Raw genomic sequence first — 22,324 nt, 5'->3', positions numbered from 1 at the left:
AAGTGGGCGATTCTGTCTTTTAAACTGTTATTTTCTTTTTGAACTATTTCCCACTTTTCTTGCCACGTTTCTTCTATCTTTCTTACTTGGTTCTTGAACTCAAATTTGAGTTCCTTGAGAGCTTTTGACCAATTTCCATCTTTTGAGTAAAGTTTGGATATCTTTATTTTTTTGTCTCCCTCTGCTGTCTCCTCTGTAGTTTGCTGTTTTTCACCATAGAAATTATCCAGGGTCAGAGGCTTTTTCTCTTTTTTTGGGGGGGGGGTAGTTGTAGATTGCAATTCTTGGGTGTTGGTGGCTATTGTTGTTAGTTTTTTCTTCCCTTCCCAGCCAGAAATCTGAGTGGGGAGGGTAGGCAACTCTCTTTATTGAGTTACAGAGTGGTTTTTGCCATGAGGCAATTTTCACTGTGTCTGCTGTGGGCAGCCCCTCTCTGCTCTATCTCTATGCCCAAGCTCTGTATTCCTCAGCCTCCTGGGGTCCCAAGTCTTGCTGCTCTCTGGGGTAAGTCTGTGGTGTACTCAGCCAACCCCACCCCCCCACCTAGAGATTGCCCCATACTCACTCTGACTCTGGCACCATAGGTGAAGTTGGAGGGAGTGGTGATCAGCTTGTGTTTTAGTAGGAGTAATTTTACCCCCTTATAGTGTGGAAATGCAAACCCTGCCTACCTTTGAAGGCTGCACCTTATGGTAGAACTCAATCACTCATCTGATTTTGATTTTTGTCCTTTTGAGGCACTTTATATTGGTTGGTGGTAAGGAAAAGAAGACCCTTACTTCTACTATGTGGCAATCTTAGCCTGGAAATCCTGTCTTGTAGAATTTTGAGCTGAGGAATGGCATGAGAAATGTTTACTTAAGAGAGCCAAGTCTGGATATAGTATGAAGGATAAATTGGAGGAGGGAAAGTAAATTAAAAGCCATTAAAATAATCAGGTAGTAGTGATGAGTGTGTCTACTAGGGTGAAGGCAGTTGGAATAGAGAGGAGGGGAATGATATTGTAGAGATGGAATCAAAAGGATTCACAAACTCTAGTTAGGAGAGATCAGAGAGAAAGAAGATTTAAGGAGAACATCAAGGTTTCTACTTAGGTAATAATAACCTGGATAATACCGATAGAAAGAGGGAAGGAACAAGAGGACCAGCAGAAGCAGATTTCATACTCTGTGCATCATTAAACCTGCTTTCATCCAGGGCTTTGGGCTTTGGTAGTAAAGGATCAGATAAGCATCAAGTTGTTAATGGCATAGTGATTTCTCATGTTACTTTTTCTAAGAGTGTTTTTGTTTTAACAGAAGAAAATTCATTAATCCTAAGCAGTGAAATTCTCTGGTAGGATTTCAGGTATCCTTGAGGGCAAGGGTGGGAGTGGGGAAGCTATTTCTCATGGGAACATCTTTTCGGGTGTTCCTCAAAAATATGCAAGTAATCACTATGTAGTTTTGGTTATAGTTGAAAGCAAAGATTAAGATTTATAGACTAAACTTCTTTTCCCCATTTCAAATTTATTATAGACCCCAGGGAGAGTTGGCTCTCAAGGTTCTGATTCTGATTCATCAGCAACGCCTGGAAATGTGTTGGATGTCAACAATGAAGGCTCTTCAGAGGTATGAAATATTAATGTAGCAAACAAAATTTAATATTATTCAGAGAAAATAGCAAACATTTAAGAAAGCAATTAAGAAATGAAACATTTTATAACAAGATTCTTAGAGTGTTACTGAAAAAAACTGGAGAAGTAAAGGTATGCTTAGTAGATCACATTCTTGGGCAAGGATGCCTGCTAAGGGCTTTTAAAGCTTTGAAAAACGAAGCTGCAAATATGGCTTTTATTAATGATACTTAGTTCATGCTTATAATCATAATTTTATGAAATGATAATATTACATTTATAAAAAAATTACCTTGTAATTGAATGGTATTTGTTTAATTATAGACTGTCAGCAGCTATGGGAACTAATAGAATGTGCTCAATTATTTTCTGCCAGTAATGTCAGAGTGTTTTGATTTATGGTTTTTTTTTAGTATAAGAAATTTGGTTTATATTCTTATTATTAAGCTTTTATTTTCTGCAGATATGTTTCCAACAGTTGGTAATTAAAGAGATTAATGTAGCAAGCAAGTAAAAACTTTAAAAAGTAACTTAGTTGTTGAGAAGTCAGCTTTACTGATTTAACTTAATATTCAGTTATTGCTTCATTCCTTTGAAGAATTAAGTGGACATTTGGATAAGGAACTAGTGAATATAATTTACTTGTATTTTTCAAGAGGTTTTGATGACATTCTATACTAAAAGGTGCTTAAATACATAAATACAAACCTAGTACATATATAAAACTGGATTTCTGGACAGTGTTTTAATGGATCAAAAACCAGCAAACTAAATAAAGAAGTACTTATTTAGATAAGGTACTGTGCTAAGGCATCATTAGGAATTCAAAGTAGTATATGACAAGGAGACCCTGCCTTTAAGGAACTTTGTTTTATTGGGGATGAAAGTTGCATAATAGAAAAAAAATTATTTAAGTATTGATTAGTAAGCATGTATTAAGTACCTGCTCTATGCCAGGCACTAGGTAAGTGCTAGAGATACAAAGAAAGGCAAAAGACAATCTCTACCCTCAAGGGACTCACAATCCAATGAGGGAGTGTAGGATTTAAATTAATATCCAACACTCCAAAAATTATATTTTATGAAGTTTATTAATAATCACTTTATGTAGAAGGAATAAAGGGGAATTAAAAGTAAAAACACCTAATTACCTAACAAAATTAGACCACGTCAACAAATCCTTCTGGCTGGCACTCACCCAACTACCACTGCTGCATTTTCTGGCAAAAAAGAGAGAGCAGAGGCTGGACTACACCTAACTCATATTCTGCCTTTGTCAGCATGTAAGGTGAGGAGAGTGGGGTGCTGGGAATTGTTGTTTTCAGGGTAACGGATTCTAATTACACAGGAGACAACAAGTAAACAAATATGTACAAACTATGTATAATGTAAATAAGAAATAATGAACAGAGGGAGGGCCCTAGAATTAACAGTGAAAGGGAAAGGTTTCCTGTCGAAGGTAGGATTTTAATTGGAACTTGAAGGAAGCCAGGGAAGTCAGGGACTCAAGATGAAGAGGGAGAGCATTCCAGGTATGGGGACCACCAGAAAAAATACCCAGAGACAGTGAGTATCTTGTTCCTGGAACAGTTAGGAACCTAGTGTTACTGGATTGAATATGGGGAGGGGAAGCAATAGGTGGTATGCAGTGTAAGTTCTGAGCTCTGAGAAGGTAGGGGAGGGAATGCTATAGGAAATTTGAGGAAGAATGAAAATGTTTAGAAGAGCTGCTGTGTTGAGTGAGATGGGGAGTTAATAAGGGTGGTATAGAAGTGTTGCCTAGCAGCAGTGAGGGGCCCAGTTGAGGTTGTATAACGTACAGTTGAGATTATTTACATAGTCAGAATGTTTGTGTGATTTTTTTCCTAATGTCATTCAGTAGCACATGGATAAGAGTGAAGGTAGTAAATGGTAGGAATGATTCAAGATTGGGGTTTGGCAGTTACAGTAAGAGAAGAGGACAGTGTAGAGTTGAAATTATTCTCCAACAAATTAAGAAGAAGAAAAGAGAAGAGAATCGCCAGTGTAGGGATGATGACTTAGGAAAGAGAGCACTTAGAGGTCTTATTGTGGAAAAAGAGTAGGGTTTGGCATGGAAAGGGAGGGGTGGTGGTAGAAAGCCAATAGATTGGGGTCTGATAAGGAGATTTCAGAATTCTTGAACAGGGAAATGTTGGTGCATTTGTGGGTGATCATCTTTGTTTGTGGTTGAGGTAGGATGGAAGAGTAGGTTGTGGGGACTAGATTGAAGAACAGAGTGGTGTTAGAGAGGTTGGAAGTATGCCTTTTGAATTTCTATAGTATAAAGACAGGAGGTAAGAGGAGAAATTAGATTGTGATATAGGTAATGAATTTGTTGAGGAAGGAAGGTGTGAACTAGGGGTCTATAGACAACTAGTACCAGGATTTTGACTGGGTAGAAAATGTGGATAGTTTTTGTATGTGTATAGAATGTATGATTTGTGTGTGTATAACATACACATCTTTCATCCAATCAAAAGATACTTTCATTGAGTTTAGTACCTGGATCACAGGCTCTCTCTTCTCAGCTCCTGTCCTCAACATAAATATTGACAGTCTTTCTAACATTTTATATGTTTTAGCAATTCTCTTTGAATTGGAGAAAGAAATCAGATAAACACAAAATGACATACTTGAACTTTTGTATTGTAAGTAAATTATAATTACAGATTGTTATACGAGATTTGAACAGATGGGTCATTACTGTTGGAGGCTGAGGGGAGGCTTTAATGAAGGAATGGACATTTGAGTTTGGTTTTTTTGGGCAAGAGTAATTCAATAAGGAGGTAGGAGGAGGAATGACTAAAATGGGAAATAAGTGACTAAAATATATAATGAAGGGGTGGAGTATATATGTAAAGTTAGGTGAAAAAATTAATATATTTTATTCAGGAAAAATTAAGAGGGAATTCAGTTGAAGTTCTTAAAATAATAAAGGACATTTGCAGGATAAAAACATGGATTTGTTTATTCACCAAATTCTGGACTAGTAGCACGTGGAAATTGACTCTTTGGAGTTCATTTCAGGTACCTTAATGGCCAGTAAAAAAGGAAATGTTACTTTATGTAGCCCATAGTAAACCTAAAGAATTTTCAGTGACAAGTGGTTACATGAGAAAAAATATAAATAGGTTCAAGAAGGGTTTTTAGGGACTTCTGAGAACAGTGCTATGATAGGTTAAAGGAAGAAAAGATGATTTGGAATATAGTTCCATTATTTGGAAGTTGATGCTATGAAAGGCAACCATATTCTCTATATGAAAGTTCCCTTGTACAGTTATTAGAAATGAGAGTATAGAATTGGATGAACAATCAATATTATTTAGCATAATATTTCATTTTTTGTTATTTCTCTGCACTAATAGCTTAGTAATAAAAATGTTCAGGTAGAATACTCTATCTACCTATCTTATTACCAATGCCCTTTATTTTTTAAAGTATGAAGATTCTGAAGGCTGTCAATTCTTAAACCCCTAACATGGGTGTTTTTCCATTATTTATGTGGAGTTAAAGCTGAAAAGATAATTTAACTATTATCTTAAAGGTTTTAAAAGTTCACTTTGGAAATCCCATTGAGTTCTGCATTATAATTTTTATGACCAGTTCATCTATCCTAATTTATGTTGACATTGCTCACAGTGGTTAGATTTAGTTAATTACATTCACTAGGTAATTAATTTGTGGCTATGTAAAATCTGTTTTATGAATTCTGTTAGATTTATCTGGACTGCCTTTCTGGCAGTCACATAAATTTCTTTTATGCTATGAGATTTAAAAATTATTTATCTTTTTAATATACTTCATTTAAAGTATTGACTAAGCAGCAAATTATTAATCAGTTAGTTTTCTTATAAATGCATTGTCTTATGCTATAATCTTATTATTATTTCTAGAGATTGAGATTTGGGCAACCCATAACATTTTAAGGTTTCCATTTTTCTGGATGTTAAACTACCTAAATGTACAATCATAACTCCTCAGTTTAATGAAATGGACTTTAAGTTCATTTAAAATTGAGCAGTAAGATGAAAACTTTGGAATTTTTTGTTTTATAGCTACTTTAAAAATTATTTTAAACTTCAGAATTTATTTACTTTTTCAACTTTACTTTTTTAGGATATTTTTTCATGGTTACATGATTCATGTTTTCTCTCTCCCCTTTTCCCTCTCCCCTCCTTGAGCTCACAAGCAATTTCACTGGGTTATACAAGTATTATTTCTCAAAACCTATTTACATATTATTCAGATTTGTAATAGAGTAATCTTTTAAAACAAAAACTCCCTATCATATACCTGTGTAACCAAGTGATAAATCATATGTTTTTCTTCTGCATTTCTACTCCCACAGTTCTTTCTCTAGATGTGGATAGCATTTTTTCTCTTAAGTCCCACAGGATTGTCCTTAATCATTGCATTATTTATAGTAACTTTAAACAGACTTGATATACTTTTTTTCCATTTCAAGATTGCCATTACTAACTGTGTACATCTTAATTAGAATGCAAAATAAACATGTTTTACTAAGATCAGATTTTAGTCTTTTAGCAACTAGTGATATTTCCACATTGGCAGATCTATAGCATTATTATGTGGTGATTGAACACTATATGTATGCTTCACTTAACTCATTAAGTAGTTGGTTTGTCAGATTAAAGGCTGAAATTTCTTTAGTGTTCTTAGGATATCTCTAGAAGAGTCTTGGCAAAAACAAACAAAAATCAGGCTAAGGACCATCACTCACTGACTTTTTATCATTTCCCTAATTTGAGGAAGCGGTGCATCTCTCCTACCCTTCTAGGAAAGTAATTTTAAATCAGGACAGAATTCTAGGGCAAAACTTCTATAGGAATAGCATAGCACAGCAGAGACCTGTCATAATTAGAACAGAGAAAAGGCAGATTCTTTAACTTCAGTCCTAGAATTTTGAACCATTTGGTTAGGAACCATTTCTTACCTCTCTCCTTGGAGGACTCTGGAACTACCTTACCCTTCTGACTTCTTAAGAATGCGTTGAATGAGAAGACTCATTAAAATAGGTCTTCCATTTGATATCCCAGGTCAGGTTTATAGTCTCAGAGAGATTCTCCATTACATCATTATCACCGGTATTGAATAAGACCTTAACAGAAAGCCCACATAGAGTAAAACATTAATACTAATTAATTACAGTATTTCTTCATTTAAGAGATAAAAGATTTCATTAATGATGATACTTTCTTCATTGCAGACTTACTTTCCATAAAGGTTTTTGTACATTCCAGTTTTACTGGCCTGTCATCTTCTTTCTGATACCTTAATGTATATGACTCCTAAGGTTCTATCCTTTGCTGTCTTCATTTCTTTTTCTGCTCTCCCATGGCCATCTTGTTTAATATCACAAACTTTAGTTATCACCTGTATATAGATCTGTATCTTTAGTTTTGACTTTTGATTTCCACACCTGCCATCATCAGTTGTTTAGAGAATACCTGTCTAAATGTGAGTATATTTTCCCTCCCTAAACGTTTTCCTTCTGACTTTACAGTATCTCTCTGTAGTTTTCTTTGCCCAGTCTCCCATGTTCACAACCTTGGTGTCATCTTTGGCCGATACTCTACCTCATCTTTCATTTAATCAGTAACCAGATCCTACTGTCTCCACTTCTGAAATAAGCCTCCTGTTTTATCTCATTTGTCATCCTACTCTGGTATAACCCTTCATTATCAATGGCCCACACTAATGCAATAGCTCTTTTGCAGTTTTTCCCACCTCTCTCCTCTTTTTCCTTCCTCAGCCTTTGATACTATTATTTTTACCACTCCCAGATAATATTTCATCCATACGTATCTGGAAATGTCATTCCTTTGCTCAGAAATCTTCAGCAAGTCTTTCTTTCCAGTCTAGGACGGTTGCTCTAGCATATGAAGGCCTTTCACAACTTTGTCTTCCACTACATTTAGAGCTTTTTTCTAATATTATTCTTCTTCCAAAGTTCTCTGCTTTGGTAAAATTGAACTATCCTTTACTCTGAGACTTGTATAGACTGGAATCTCATAGCCCTATGCTTTTGTTTGCATGGTGAAGTAAGTATGGAAACATTTTCATAAATGACTAGCCAGTTAGTAAGAAGGATGAAAAGTGGACTTGTCATTTAATCAAAATAACCTGGTTAGTTCAGCAGGGGAGGTGAGTTATAAAGATTACACTTTGAGCATATTTTTCACTTTTTGTGGATTAACAATGGTCAAATTCAATTTAACTTAATTTTATCTTCAAATTTCCAATTTATCTCTTATTTTTCATATTTTGAATTGACTCTAAAAATAATATGTAAAGTTTGTTGTTTCACAGGGTTTCATCTGTCCATTTTGTATGAAAAACTATGTAGCTGCGACTACTCTGTTGGAGCATTACCAGAAGGAGCACAGGGAGAAAGAATGCCAAGACCAGACCCTTCTTAATGACTCTCTTGTTGCTGTGGGTCTAGTATATTTTGTTTTAGCTCTGGTGATGGGGCTTCTTAGGATACCTGTGCTTCTCCATTGATTGGATGTTGTTTATTTGACCTTTTGTGGTACAGGGGATTATGGGCTGCTTTAATTATGCATGGATGATAAGCAAAATGAAAAGGCTGCTGTTATTACTTATGTTGAAATGTCAAATATTTAAGCTAAAGTTTTTACATAACTCACCCACTAAAGCTTCATTTATGAATGAGTTAAAACAATTTTTCTTTGTTTATATTGGCAAGGTGAAAGTTTTTAAAATTGATATTTTTTCCAATGACCTGTAAAAGCTATTTTTAACATTCTTAAAAAGTTTTTGAGTTCCCAATTCCTTTGACCATTTATCAATTGGAGAATGACTTATTCTTATAAATTTGACTCAGTTCCCTATACATTTGAGAAATGAGGCCTTTATTAGAGATACTTACTGTAAAAAAAAAAATTTTTCCCCCAGCTTTCCTTCTAATCTGGGTTGCATTGGTTTTATTTGTACTAAAATTTTTAAATTTAATATAATCAAAATTATCCATCACATCATTACTGTAATGTTCTCTATCTCTTATTTGGTCACAAATTACAAAATTATTGATTTGACAGGTAGACTATTCAATTCTCTCCAGATCTGTTTATGGTATGAACCTTTATATCTAAGGGGTAACAGGTTTTTTAAATGATTTAAATCAAGTAGTCGAATGTGTTAGAGTTTCCAGATTATCTTTCCCTCTTAGACAATCAGTGAAAAAGAGATCACTGGTGTGAACTGGTGCTGTCATAATCTAGAGCAGCATTGGTGAAGGCTTTCAAATCTGTGTGCCCAAACTGCAACTTCAAGCAAGCTGCCTGTAGGGCCTCTCCCAATCCAGAGAGTGGAGGGAGGAAGTGTTTGCTTTGGGCAGCTAGACAGAGGGGCAGGGCCTGCAAAAAATGTCCTCAGTTGCTGGGAAGAAGGAGAACAGAGAAGCTCTCCTGTGCTAGCTGAGCACATGTGCCAGTACTTTGCCAACACGGATCTATAGGAAGTAAAAGCTCTTTACATGAAAGCATTGAGAAAATAAAGCTTTTTTTTTGTTTTGCTAAAAGAGGAATTATACTTTTAGTAAAAATTCTTCTTAATTGTACAAAGGATAAGACAAAAAAACTTACCAGTAAAACTTTCTAGAAGGGAAATGGCAAATAAAATATAGTTTTTATATTTAGAGCTTACTGTATATGTCTTTTTATACATATGTGCATGTTTATGTGTTTGAGATTGGAGAGGAGGCAGAGACAGACAAAAATGGGTTAATGAAAATAAAATTCAGTCCTATGACTCAAGAGATCCAGTTGTAGTTTTCTTCTGTCATTGTCACTGTGACCTTTGACAAATTATGTAATTACTCTGTGCAGTTTCTTTCTCTTTGAAATGAGAGGACTGGACTAGATAGCCTTTACATTTTCATTTTGTTATACAACTTTAAAATTCTAGGACTAATAAATGTAATTTATTAAAAAAAACTTTTAGGAGCCTGAGTGAATATAGCAAAGAGATAAAATGATTTTTGGAAATGAATCTTGAACTCATTAAGCCCAAGTGATATTTGTGGCAGTAAATTATGCAGAATTTACAAAACTTCAATGACCATTCTCCTCGAGAAACACAATTCTAATGTTCTAACAGATTGGTGCATAGCTAGGTTATTTTGCACAGGTTAATGTTGTTGCTGCATTTCAACATATGTTTTGAGATTAAGTAACTAAACAATTCCTCTACTACTAAAGTCCTTCTGGGATATTTCTTTATGTCTTGGAGGTAATCCTGGGTTTTCATAGGCTATGGCAGTGTAACCTAGAAGTGTTTTGAGTACAGACTGAGTGATGGGACTGTGTATTTTCTGAAAACCTGCCAAGTTCAGAGAGGTTTATTGATGGCCTAAAGAGTGGTCATATATAATATGAAATTTTTGACCACATAAATTCTTTTTTTTCTTTTAAATATTATTTTATTAGGTCATTTTCAAAATTATTCATTGGAAACAAAGATCATTTTTTTCCCTTCCCCTCCCCCCACCCCCCTCCCATAGCCAGGACATGATTCTTCTGCACATATGCCTTGATCTGAACCCATTTCCATGTTGTTGGTATTTGCATTTGCATTAGGGTGTTCATTTAGAATCTCTCCTCAATCATATCGCCTCAACCCCTGTAGTCAAGCTGTTGCCTTTCCTCGTTGTTTTTACTCCCACAGTTTGTCCTCTGCTTGTGGGTAGTGTTTTTTCTCCCAGATCCCTGCAAATTGTTCAGGGACATTGTAAAGCCATTAATGGAGAAGTCCATTACCTTCGATTGTACCACAGTGTATCAGTCTCTGTGTACAATGTTCTCCTGGTTCTTCTCCTTTCGCTCTGCATCACTTCCTGGAGGTTGTTCCAGTCCCCGTGGAATTCCTCCACTTTATTATTCCTTTTAGCACAATAGTATTCCATCACCAACATATACCACAATTTGTTCAGCCATTCCCCAATTGAAGGGCATTTTCCAATTTTTTGGCCACATAATTCTTGAAAAGTTTTCTTCTTAAAATACAGAGGAATGATTATATTGGTTGAGAAAGCACCCAGACTGATAAAAGCCCAGATCCATGAAGCTAGATTAAGAGACCCTATTTCAAGGAAAGCTCCTAGAAAATGGAGATAAGATAACCTTTAAGTTCTAACTTTGTATGGGTTCAGTTTGCCAATGTTCAAGAGGCTGTTATTCAGTATAGTACTTTCAGTTTGGACAGAGCAGAAACTCAAGTGACTTACAAGAGCAATCAGAATCCTTTGCCACAATATATGGATTCATGAGGGGATAAGATAAGTTTTGTTAAATGATAGAAAACAAAAGGAAGGGGAATCTTGTAGTGATTTTATTATATTAGGTGTCTTGGAGTATGTGGTGATTTTTTTTTGAGAGGTGTTAAAGCATTTTATGAATTAGGTGACAAGGAGACCTAAGAGAAGATAGTGCTTTTGAGAAAACAATGCTAAAATTTTGTTGATGGTTTGCTTCTTATTTGGAGTAGATTTACCTTTTGTTGGAAAAATTTTACTTCTTAGTATGAATTGATATTTCTCTAAAAAGAAAATTTAATAAAGCCTTAGACAGAAATACTAGGGCTATGAAATCTGTAAAATTCCATAAAGTTTAACTTCAGATTGTAAAAAGGACTCTCTTCCTTATTACCTCATGGCAATTGAAATGAGCTATATCTTTAATGATGATGATTAAATGTGTTTTCAATTCCAAAGAGTGTTTTTTCTCCCTCAAGAATACAGTTTCAGGTGTTTAATGTATTCCCACAGCATCTGTGTAAGATAGGCAGCATTATAAAGGAGCAATCCAATTATTAAATGCCCAACTGTCCATGGATTAGCACTTAGTAAAATAAAGAGAGCTACATGATTCTCACTCTTTGCATTGGATTTAGACTTAGAAGTCCCAAGTTCAAATCCTGTGTTTGCTTCTTAATACCTTTGACTTTGAAGTAGTCGCTACACCACCTAGGCCTCAGCTTTTTCATCTATAAAATGAATGGATTGGACTAGTGGTTATCCAAGGTCCCTTTTAGCCCTAAAACTGTGATCTTAGAGTTTTTAAGATCCCGGTCTCTAAAAGGGAAGTTTATATACTGAGAGATGTTTTAATAGCTTTTGCATATGCTAGCACAGTGTTGGGGCACATAGGAAGTACTTAATTACTTAAATTAATTAAACAATTGTTTCATCCTGATGTTTTACAGAGATTTGAAGAAAAGTATCTCACAACTGAAACTTCATACTTGCAACGTATATATTTTTTCCTTCAAAAATATAAATACTTGGAACACAAGTCTAGAACCTGGAGGAAAGAGAGCTTTTATGCAGTGTTATTTTCAGGCTATTTATTATAGTTTTTAATAATAGCTCATCAGTGGAAAGGAAAGTTCATAGTGTTATTACAAAATAGGTTGTATTGATACCATACAAAAATTTGTTGTGATTGATTTATGATACAAAAAAAACACAACCCTTCCTTGAGTCAAGCACAAAGGAAGCATAAGCCATAGTTACTGTGATAGAGGAAGAGAAATAATGTTATAATGCTCGTTCTGTGGTTTGTTTCAAGTAAATTTCTGTCCCTTTTTGAAGCAATGATTCCTTGTTATTTGAGGATACCCCTTTTCCCTAGGCTTGACTAACCTCCAGTAGATTATGACTTGCATCTATTTTTAAAATATTGACTAAAATTTAGGTTTTTCAAGAATTTTGTAACATTTTTTTGAAAAAAAAATTATGTTACTCTGATGGTGAAACAAGACCAAAGTTTGTTTCAAGAAACATGAAACAGCTAGGTAGTATAGTGGATAGAATAGGCCTGGTGTTGGGAGGATCTAGGTTCAAATGTGGCCTCAGGAACTTCTAGACATGTGACCCTGGACAAATCACTTACCCTTGTTTGCTTAGTCTGTACTCTTGTCTTAAAGTTGTTACCAGAAAAGAATGCAAAAGATTTTAAAAACAATTAAGGCGTTAGCATGTACAGATTGCATTCCAAGAGAGATGGCAATGTTTAGAAAAGCCTGGGTCCCTGCTGTCAAAGACAACTAATGAGAATGTGTGACATGTATACTGAAATACACAAAGGAATCTGTGATCTCATTGATTTGGTTATTTTTTTCCATTTTTTTCTGTTTATGCAAATTTCAACTCACTTAGACTGTCCCTCATCTTGACATTGTTTGCCCATAACTTTACCCTTAGTATACTCAAATTCTTTGCATGTTGTAAGGACATCACCGAAGAGCTCATTGTTTATTTTATACTCATAGAGATGTGGCCAATCTATAACTTTTTATCACTTTTTTTGGTAATATTCTTTCCATAGTTTCTGATATTGTAGTGTTTCATTTTACCCTTTGTGCTTCTCAATTTCAGTTCTCTGGAAACTGTAGTTTTTCTATGACTTGCAGCCATCCAGTGTAATTGGATGAATATTGGCATTAGAAAGATGGTATTAGAAAAATTTGTTTCCTGAAAAAGTTTTTGGTTATTATAAATACTGTTCCATTTTCCAACAGCAAGCCCAAAAGCTTTCCTCATGTTCAATCCTAGACTCAACTCATTACCCATTTACTTAGACTACCTAGATAGAATCTAGAACTTACTGGAGCAGAAGTGATTCAGCTGGGGACTTTTTTAAGTTAGATAGGCTGGAAACCTTATTTCTCTTTCTTCCTTTTTACTAATAAATATTTATAAATATAGTATAAAGTCTCCACGATTAATTATTATTCATAACAATTGTCACACAAAGTACTCTGTTGCATCTTTTATATATATAATAATACATATAGCTATATATTATACTTATAATTATATGCATATACATATATGAGCATGCATGGATGGGTTCACAGGGCAAGTCATTTGAGTTGGCTTTAAAGGACAAGTAGGAATTCATCAAGTAAAGACAGAGGGAGAATATTTGAGGCATAAGGGACAGTGTAAGCAAAATCATGTAGTTAGGAAAGTCTAAGCTGTTTGCAGTAAATCATACTTGGCTTAAACAGACTATATGATAGGGAATAATAAATAGCACATAGAAATGGAGAGCTTTGAATTCCAGCCAAAGGAATTTGAATGTCATTATTCAGCATACGAGGGAGCCACTATAGATTTTTGAGAACAATGATTTTATCAGATTGATGGATAAAGATTAATTTGATAGCATTGTGGAGGTAGAATCACAGTGGGGAGAGATGAGAGTTAGGAAAACCAGTTAGTAGACAGTTAGTTGACCTTGTGGGTGCTGATGCAAGACTGTAATATGATGGTGATGGTGGGAATAAAAGGAAGGAGATAGATGCTAGGGATATTATTTAATAGCAGTGGTTCTCCTTTCCGTAACTTGGCCTATGTGAGATAGTTTTAATTTTTAAAAATAGGATACATAGTTTTAAAGAACTTGTCTTAAAGTTTGGTTTCACATACGTATAAATTGTTTTAAATGTGAAATTCAAGGTCTTGACTATTGTGGTTTTTTTGTTTAGATGGGAATTCTGAACCATTAATAAAGGTATAGTTTTTAATGTTCAAAGATAGGTTTAAACAAAAACAAATGCCACTATTCCCCAAATAAAAACATATCCTACTTAAATATGAAAATATTGAGAGGTGTATGTATACACACATATTTTTGTTTACATGTGTGATATATATGCATATACATTTATCTTTCTCTTTTGATAAAGGGGGATAAACTTATGTTTAGTAGATTCAATGAATAAATGTTGCTTAAATAGGCATTAATTATTTTCCTTGTTTTTCTGAATCTTTTCCTTCTCTTAAACTTCTGTACTTAATGCTTCCATTATTGCTATTCTAGATCCTAAAAATATTTACTATGTAGAAGAAATTTTTAAAAGGACAGTACTCAAAGAGATTCCTAAACCGGCTTTATAGAGGAGAATTTATGGCTTCTTTGGGTATGGTAACTTAAATTGGTGAGAATTTGCAATTATAAAATATAATTTGATGCTTCTGAATATTTGCAGTCCAGTTATAACAACTTCTCACTTATCAATAACAGTAATCTGTCCTGCATCCATGACTTTTCAGAACCCAAACTAGGATACTATGAAAAAAAATCCATATTCAGACCCATGTTCTTTGGTCATATAACTTTGAACATTTGCTTAACCCTCTTACTACTACTACTACTACTACTACTACTACTACTACTACTACTACTACTACTACTACAACTACTACTACTACTACTACTACTACTACTACCACTACTACTACTACTACTACTACTACTACTACTACTACTACTACTACTACTACTACTACTACCACTACCTTCTTCTTTCTGTGTTCTAAGTTTGGATTTCTATGTTCTCAGCAGATTACATAGTCACAGTCAAGTAGAAAGTGGCAGTGGGGTGGGGGAAGGTTTGGCTAGGGATATTGTGGGCAGTTGTTGCAAGAAATGATCACTGACAGACTGGACACCAAGGGAGGAGACAAGGAAAATTATAAAAATAAATAACCCAAAAAAGTGACAATTTGAGACTTTTTGATATTCTATTAAACAGACTTAGACCTCTAAGTTCCTACTGCTATCATTCTAACGGTATAAATGTAGAACTGCTTACATGTGCACAATGACTTTGAGTCCTGTATATCATTTAATCCAATCCTCTTATTTTATAGTTGAGGAAACTAAGACTTAGAAAGCTAAAGTAAATTGCCTAAGATTATAGAAGAGCTGGAATTTGAACTCAGGTCCATTAATTCCAAATTGAGGGTTCTACTACACCACACTAAGAAAAGGTGAAACTATTTTCATTAGTTTCTATTTAAGATGGAGACACACACATACACACAAACACACATACACAATTAAGGGAGAGTGTTTTTTTCAAATATGATCAAATTTTTAAAAAATGGCATCAGGTATATACTTTTGAGCAAGAAAATTTACTTAATATAGGAACATCCATACTCAAATGACATGTTGGATGATTGAAGTATTATTGTATAATTAAAGATTTTCATCTTTTATGGGAAAAGTCATATAATAGGGCAACAAACTAGAAGTTTTTAATTTTTAAAATTTTTCTTTTTTCTTTTAAATATTATTTTACTAGGTCATTTTCAAACATTATTCATTGGGAAAAAAAGATCATTTTCTTTTCCTCCCTCCCACCACCCCTCTGCACACTTCCATGGGGTATCACATGTGTCCTTGATTCAAACCCATTTCCATGTTGGTGGTATTTGCATTAGGGTGTTCATTTAGAATCTCTCCTCAATCATGTCCCCTCAACCCCTGTAGTCAAGCAGTTGCTTTTCCTTGGTGTTTTTACTCCCACAGTTTGTCCTCTTCTTGAGGATAGTTTTTTTCTCATAGATTCCTGCAAATTGTTCAGGGACATTGTAAAGCCATTAATGGAGAAGTCCATTATGTTTGATTGAACCACAGTGTATCAGTCTCTGTGTACAATGTTTTCCAGGTTCTGTTCCTTTCACTCTGCATCACTTCCTGGAGGTTGTTCCAGTCTCCATGGAATTCCTCCACTTTATTATTCCTTTTAGCACAATAGTATTCCATCACCAACATATACCACAATTTGTTCAGCCATTCTCCAATTGAAGGGCATCCCCTCATTATCCAATTTTTGGCCACCACAAAGAGCGCAGCTATGAATATTCTTGTACGTCTTTTTCCTTATTATCTCTTTGGGGTACAATCCCAGCAGTGTTATGGCTGGGTCAAAGGGCAGACAGTCTTTTATCGCCCTTTGGGTATAGTTCCAAATAGCTGTCCAGAATGGTTGGATCAATTCACAACTCCACCAGCAATGAATTAATGTCCTGACTTTGCCACATCCCCCTCCCCCCAATATTCATTACTTTCCTTTGCTGTCATGTTATCCAATCTGCTAGGTGTGAGGTGGTACCTCAGAGTTGTTTTGATTTGCATCTCTCTGCTTATAAGAGATTTAGAACACTTTTTCATGTGCTTATTAATAGTTTTGATTTCTTTAACTGAAAACTGCCTATTCTTGTCTCTTGCTCATTTTTCAATTGGAGAATGGCTTGATTTTTTGTACAACTGGTTTAACTCTTTATAAATTTGAGTAATTAGACCTTTGTCAGAGGTTTTTGTTATGAAGATTGTTTCCCAATTTGTTGCTTCCCTTCTAATTTTGGTTACATTGGTTTTGTTTGTACAGAAACTTTTTAATTTGATGTAATCAAAATTGTTTATTTTACATTTTGTGACTCTTTCTATGTCTTGCTTGGTTTTAAAATCTTTCCCTTCCCAAAGGTCTGACATGTATACTATTCTGTGTTCACCTAATTTACTTATAGTTTCCTTTTTTATATTCAAGTCATTCACCCATTCTGAGTTTATCTTGGTGTAGGGTGTGAGGTGTTGATCCAAACTTAATCTCTCCCATACTGTCTTCCAATTTTCCCTGCAGTTTTTATCAAATAGTGGATTTTTTGTCCCAAAAGCTGGGGTCTTTGGGTTTGTCATAGACTGTCTTGCTGAAGTCATTTACGCCAAGTCTATTCCACTGGTCCTCCTTTCTGTCTCTTAGCCAGTACCAAATTGTTTTGATGACCACTGCTTTATAGTATAGTTTGAGATCTGGGACTGTAAGGCCACCTTCCTTTGTATTTTTTTTTTCATTATTTCCCTGGATATCCTTGATCCTTTGTTCTTCCAAATGAACTTTGTTATGGTTTTCTCTAATTCAGTAAAAAAGTTTTTTGGAAGTTCAATGGATATGGCACTACATAGATAAGTTTGGGTAGGATGGTCATTTTTATTATATTAGCTCATCCCACCCATGAGCAATCAATGTTTGAGAGTAAAGGTTTAAGTAATACCAATTAGCACTCTTTTACTCTCCTTCTTATAAGAGAATTCTTCCCCTCCACTTCCTGTGTGTCTGTGTGTGACAAAGATTATTCTATTTAATTTATTTTTATTTCTTCAAGTATATCTTAGTACCCTCATTGATCCCCCCATTATGTTTCTTTTTGTTCCCCCCTCCAAATCTTGTTAATATGTTAATGCCCCGATCTTTCCCTATGAGTGATTCTTCTGGTTACTCTATTATTGCATACAAATTTTGAACGTTACACATAACATTTCCCCCATGTGTTAGTATATATAATTTGATCTAATTGTAGCCCTTATAGAAGAGAGTTTGAATAAAAGAAAAAAAAAACACTTTTCTCCTTTTCCCTTTCTTTCATATTTACCTTTTCATGTTTCTCTTGCTCTTTGTGTTTTGATGTCAAACTTTCCACCGAGTTCTGGTCTTTTCTTTGTAAATACTTGGAAATATTCTATTTTGTTGAATGCCCATACTTTCCCCTGGAAGTATATAGTCAGTTTTGATGGGTAGCTAATTCTTGGTTGAAGACCAAGTTCTCTTGCCTTTTTGAATATCACGTTCCAGGCTTTGCTGTCTCTTAGAATGTTCACTGCAAGGTCTTGTGTAATTCTTATTGGTGCTCCTCTGTATTTGAAGTTCCTCTTTTTAGCTTCTTGTAAGATTTTTTCCTTAGCTTGGAAGCTCTTGAATTTGGCGATTACATTCCTGGGGGTTGTCTTTTGGGGATTTAGTATAGAGGGCGTTCTATGAACCCTTTCTATTTCTATTTTGCCCCCTTGTTTGAGAATATCAGGGCAATTCTCTTCAATGATTTCTTATAGTATGGCATTGAGATTTTTGTTCATCTCTGTTTTTTCAGGAAAATCAATGATTCTCAGATTGTCTCTCCTTCCTCTGTTTTCCTGGTCTGTCACCTTGTCAGTAAGATATTTTATGTTTTCTTCTAATTCATTAATTTTTTGACTTTGCTTTATTAATTCTTGCTGTTTTGCAAGATCATTGGTTTCCAGTTGCTCAATTCTGGTCCTTAAGGCCTGTTTTTCTGCTTTAATCTTTTGGCATTCAGCTGTAATTTTTTGGTTCTCTAATATAATTTGTTGGTTTTCTTTTTGAACTATTTCCTACTTCTCTTTCCAGAGGGCTTCCATCTTTCTGATGATAAAATCCATTTGAGTCTCTTCCAGGGCTTGTGGACAATTTTCATTTTTTTTCGGTTTTGCCTTTGTTTGATTTTCATCCAGTATTTCCTCTGTAGCCTGGGTTTTTCCTCCATAAAAAAGTTTCAAGGGTGACAGTTTTATTTTTTGATTTCTTGCTGCGATTTTGAGGCTCTTGTGCACAGTTAGCCATTTTTTCTGGATGTTTTCAGTTCCCTCTTTAGTCAGAAATCAGAGTCTGCTGAGCAGGCTTTTTTTGTGCATGGAGTTAATGAGCAGGCTCTCAGTTTTCCTCAGTCCTTTGCGGCTTTTCTTGGTACCTTCCTCCAAGGGGTGCTCAGTGTCTGAACTCTCTTGCCCGCCTGGTTTTCCGGTTTAGTTACTTTCGGGGGTGGGTCTCCAGCAGACCTGGTGAATTCCCAAGGACCCAAAAAACGCTCCCTGTTCATTCCAAAGGGTCTCCTGTCTTACTCCCTGGCTCCGGTTGGTGCACTGGCTCTGGGCACCTGAAGTCTGCTCTGTCTCATGTCTTGAGTTTTTCTGCCTAGCTTCCTTAAGGGGGGCAGGGGTCCCCCTGCTGTCCTAGTCAGCTCACAAGGGAGCAGAAGTGCCTACTCCTTGCTTCAGAGGCGCCCCTTGCTCATTGGTCTCGGCGTGTGCTGGCCTTGGCTCCGGCCCCATAGGTGGCGGTGGGGCAGGCTGGATCCACTCACGTTTGCATTTGGGTGGAAGCCCTTTCCCCCTCTTATAGCCTGGTAAAGCCTTGATCCCACGCACCTTTATTGCTGGTCCCTGCTCTACAGCTCCTCAGCTCCTCTGCTATAGATTCTTAAGGTCTTTTGGGGTGATCCTTATCTGTGTGTGTCAGGGAGAATGAGTAAGCCACGGTTAGCTGGCCGCCATGCTTACCCGGAAGTTAGAAGTTTTTTAGAAGGCTTAGGAAGTACAGAACTTAGGTGGTTATCAAATATTTGCCATCCTAAGTCATTCAGAACAACCACAAACCTGAAAGTAAAAAGTATCTGGAAAAGAGTCCAATGAGAACATCAAAAGTTGATTTCCTTCAGGCCTAGAATTCTGTGATACCATTTTCAAATTCATAAATTAGAGCCCCCTTGTTGATATTGCTTTTATCAGGGCCTGGGGAATGGAATTGTAATTCTTTGATATAAGGAACTTCCAGATAAAGAAAACTTGCTATTAGTGCAAGTTGGCTTTTTCATCTGGAGCTTCTAGTCATTGAGAATTGCCTGGACTGCTGAGAGATTAGGTGATTTGCTCAGGATCACATACCCAGAATGTGTCAGAAGTGAGACTTGAACCCAAGCTTTGCTGGCTCTCCACTGTGTTTTGCTGCCAATAATAATTGTTATAGATCAAAATTGATAAAGTCAGTTAAGAATTGCTAGAGAGTTTTTTTTTTTAAAACAAGAACTGTGTTTTAAAATGGACTGTTTGGAAAGTTTTTAAGTTAACATATAGTTTTCTTTTTACAAGAAAACTTTTTATCTTTTTATCTTTACAAGAAATCTTTTTATCCTCAGTGGATATTATAATTACATTGTAAAGCTTCAGAATTTTGGATTGTCATAATTATCAATTACTGGATAATCGTATACATGAAATATTTAATATTGCTTAGAAATGTGCAAATAGTTTTTACAATGTAAAAAAAAAATCTAAAAAAATTTTTTTCTATATATTTCAATAGGGCTTCATATGTCCCCAGTGTATGAAATCTCATGGATCTGCTGAAGAGCTTTTCAAACATTATCAGGCAGTTCATGATTCTGGTAATGAATCAAGTCATGGAGGAGAGGCTCTGAAACGGTAAGGTATATTTGGAGGATAATATCTGCTGACGTTTTTAACCTGCTAGTTGAAATAAAATTTTTCTTTTCATATATGCTTATAGAAAGGGGGTATATAGATATCTACTTTCTTGTTGTCTTTCTTTTCTTTGAAGAGACTGGGGTGGGCCAGCCAGGGCTTGTGGTGGTTATAGCATTTTTTAGAAAGCAGGATTGGAAAAAGTAATTTATTTGAACAAATATTTTTCTGCTGTATCTAAAGAGTCAATCCAGTTAATAGAACTTTAAAACTTAGTTATATAAACTAAATGGGAACAAATAGATACATTTGAGGTTTTTAAAATGAGACACAATCAGTTATAAAGGATTAGCTCCATACATTTATCTTTTTGCTACAGCTTGTGAAAATTTATAAAAAATATTTTTTCCTTACTGAATAAAGTCTGAGTTCACATTGCTTTTTATAACATGTGACATCACAACATTCCTTACTTATTTGAGGGTAGCAGGGCTTCAAAAATAGTTTTGCTTAATTATTTTAAAAATCAAGTACATGGGAGGAACATACAAAGGAAAACATTAAGGTCATTTCTATGTGAGAAGCAGATATAAAATATTGGCAGATACCATAAAATATCATTAGCCTAATTTGGTTTTTCTTATTCAGGTGTCACCTAAATTCCCAGATCTGTTTCAAATTTATCATTAAGATAAGCTTCATCCATCTAAAAGTGTGGAATCTAGGGCCACCTATTCTAATGGGCAGTTAGCTCTTCACGAATATGTTTATGGGGATCCCAGTAATTTTAATGAGAAGTTCCTTCATAGAGCTTAGAATATCATAAATTGTTCCTTAGAGTAGTTTTATGAGTGATTTGGATACTAATTGAACTTTAAATTCTGCATTTAATTTGTGACAAACTTCTCACTATTAGCCTTTAAGAAAAAATAAGAACAACAATGATAGCTAGATGTAGTGCTTGGATCTTTGCCTGGTGGGCTTGCTCTCCAATTGAAATTGTGTATGTATTTGTATTTTTGGAAGTGCAGCAAATTTTAATAGAATTGCCTAACAGTAATTCTGGAAATGACAAGTAGGGAAGAATGGTTCTTACATGAGTTATTGTGGTTTTAAAAAATATGTTGCTCTCTTGGTATTTTGTAAGTGAAAATGTTACATATGAAATACAGTCATTATTAAAAAAGATATACATGTGTTCATGTTTAACTCTGAATTTGAGTTTGTTTAGGAAAAAAATGGATCCAATTATTTTCCAAATGTGAGTGTCCAACATATAAACAACTCTTATTTACAAATTGCTGTTAGTCAGGGACTTGCCTCATTGTAATTTACAGAATTCCTCTGCCTGGTATTGTTGTAGCTGATTATTTCCTTCTTTTCTCTGTCCTGTTGGCAGAGTTATTCAGTTTTATTGCCATAACTAATTTTGTCCTACTATTCTTAGCCCTGACTAATGGTATCCTACTGTTCCTCAGTTTTCTTTTACCAGTACTGCCAGTGGCTTACAATGCCTTATGGTTAGTGTATTGCCCAACATTCCATATTAAAAACAAATACATTTTGCCAAATAAAATACCGTTTTAAGTGGCAGTTAGATTTGATAGCAGTATTGGTACAATAGTTTAACTGTGTAGTGATTTAAATGGGCATGCTAGCCTGGGAACCAATTTATAGCAGTGTTTCTATGAGAGTATATGTTCTAAATGCTAACCAATGGAACTTAACCAATTTTTCACATACATCTCTTTGATCAGTTGGAGACTATTTGTTCATAGAATCTCATAGGAGAACA

General features: G+C 35.1%; 1 protein-coding gene and 1 long non-coding RNA gene across 2 annotated transcripts in view; one reads left to right on the top strand and one right to left on the bottom strand.

The window, feature by feature from the left end:
* EEA1 (early endosome antigen 1) overlaps positions 1-22,324 on the top strand; it is a 140,504-nt gene that overhangs the window by 29,222 nt on the left and 88,958 nt on the right. The window contains exons 2-3 of the mRNA XM_007503209.3: positions 1,518-1,610; positions 20,411-20,529. Coding sequence (XP_007503271.2) covers positions 1,518-1,610; positions 20,411-20,529 — 212 coding nt within the window. The remainder of the gene's footprint in view (positions 1-1,517; positions 1,611-20,410; positions 20,530-22,324) is intronic.
* LOC103096313 (uncharacterized) overlaps positions 1-22,324 on the bottom strand; it is a 45,674-nt gene that overhangs the window by 16,441 nt on the left and 6,909 nt on the right. The window contains exon 2 of the long non-coding RNA XR_472483.3: positions 6,591-6,755. This is a non-coding gene — a long non-coding RNA (uncharacterized LOC103096313). The remainder of the gene's footprint in view (positions 1-6,590; positions 6,756-22,324) is intronic.

The sequence above is a fragment of the Monodelphis domestica genome, chromosome 5 (genome assembly GCF_027887165.1).
Source record: "Monodelphis domestica isolate mMonDom1 chromosome 5, mMonDom1.pri, whole genome shotgun sequence".
In the NCBI taxonomy this organism is placed as follows: domain Eukaryota; kingdom Metazoa; phylum Chordata; class Mammalia; order Didelphimorphia; family Didelphidae; genus Monodelphis; species Monodelphis domestica.
Note: the sequence above shows the minus strand (reverse complement) of the source record. Positions and strands in the feature narration are given on the sequence as shown.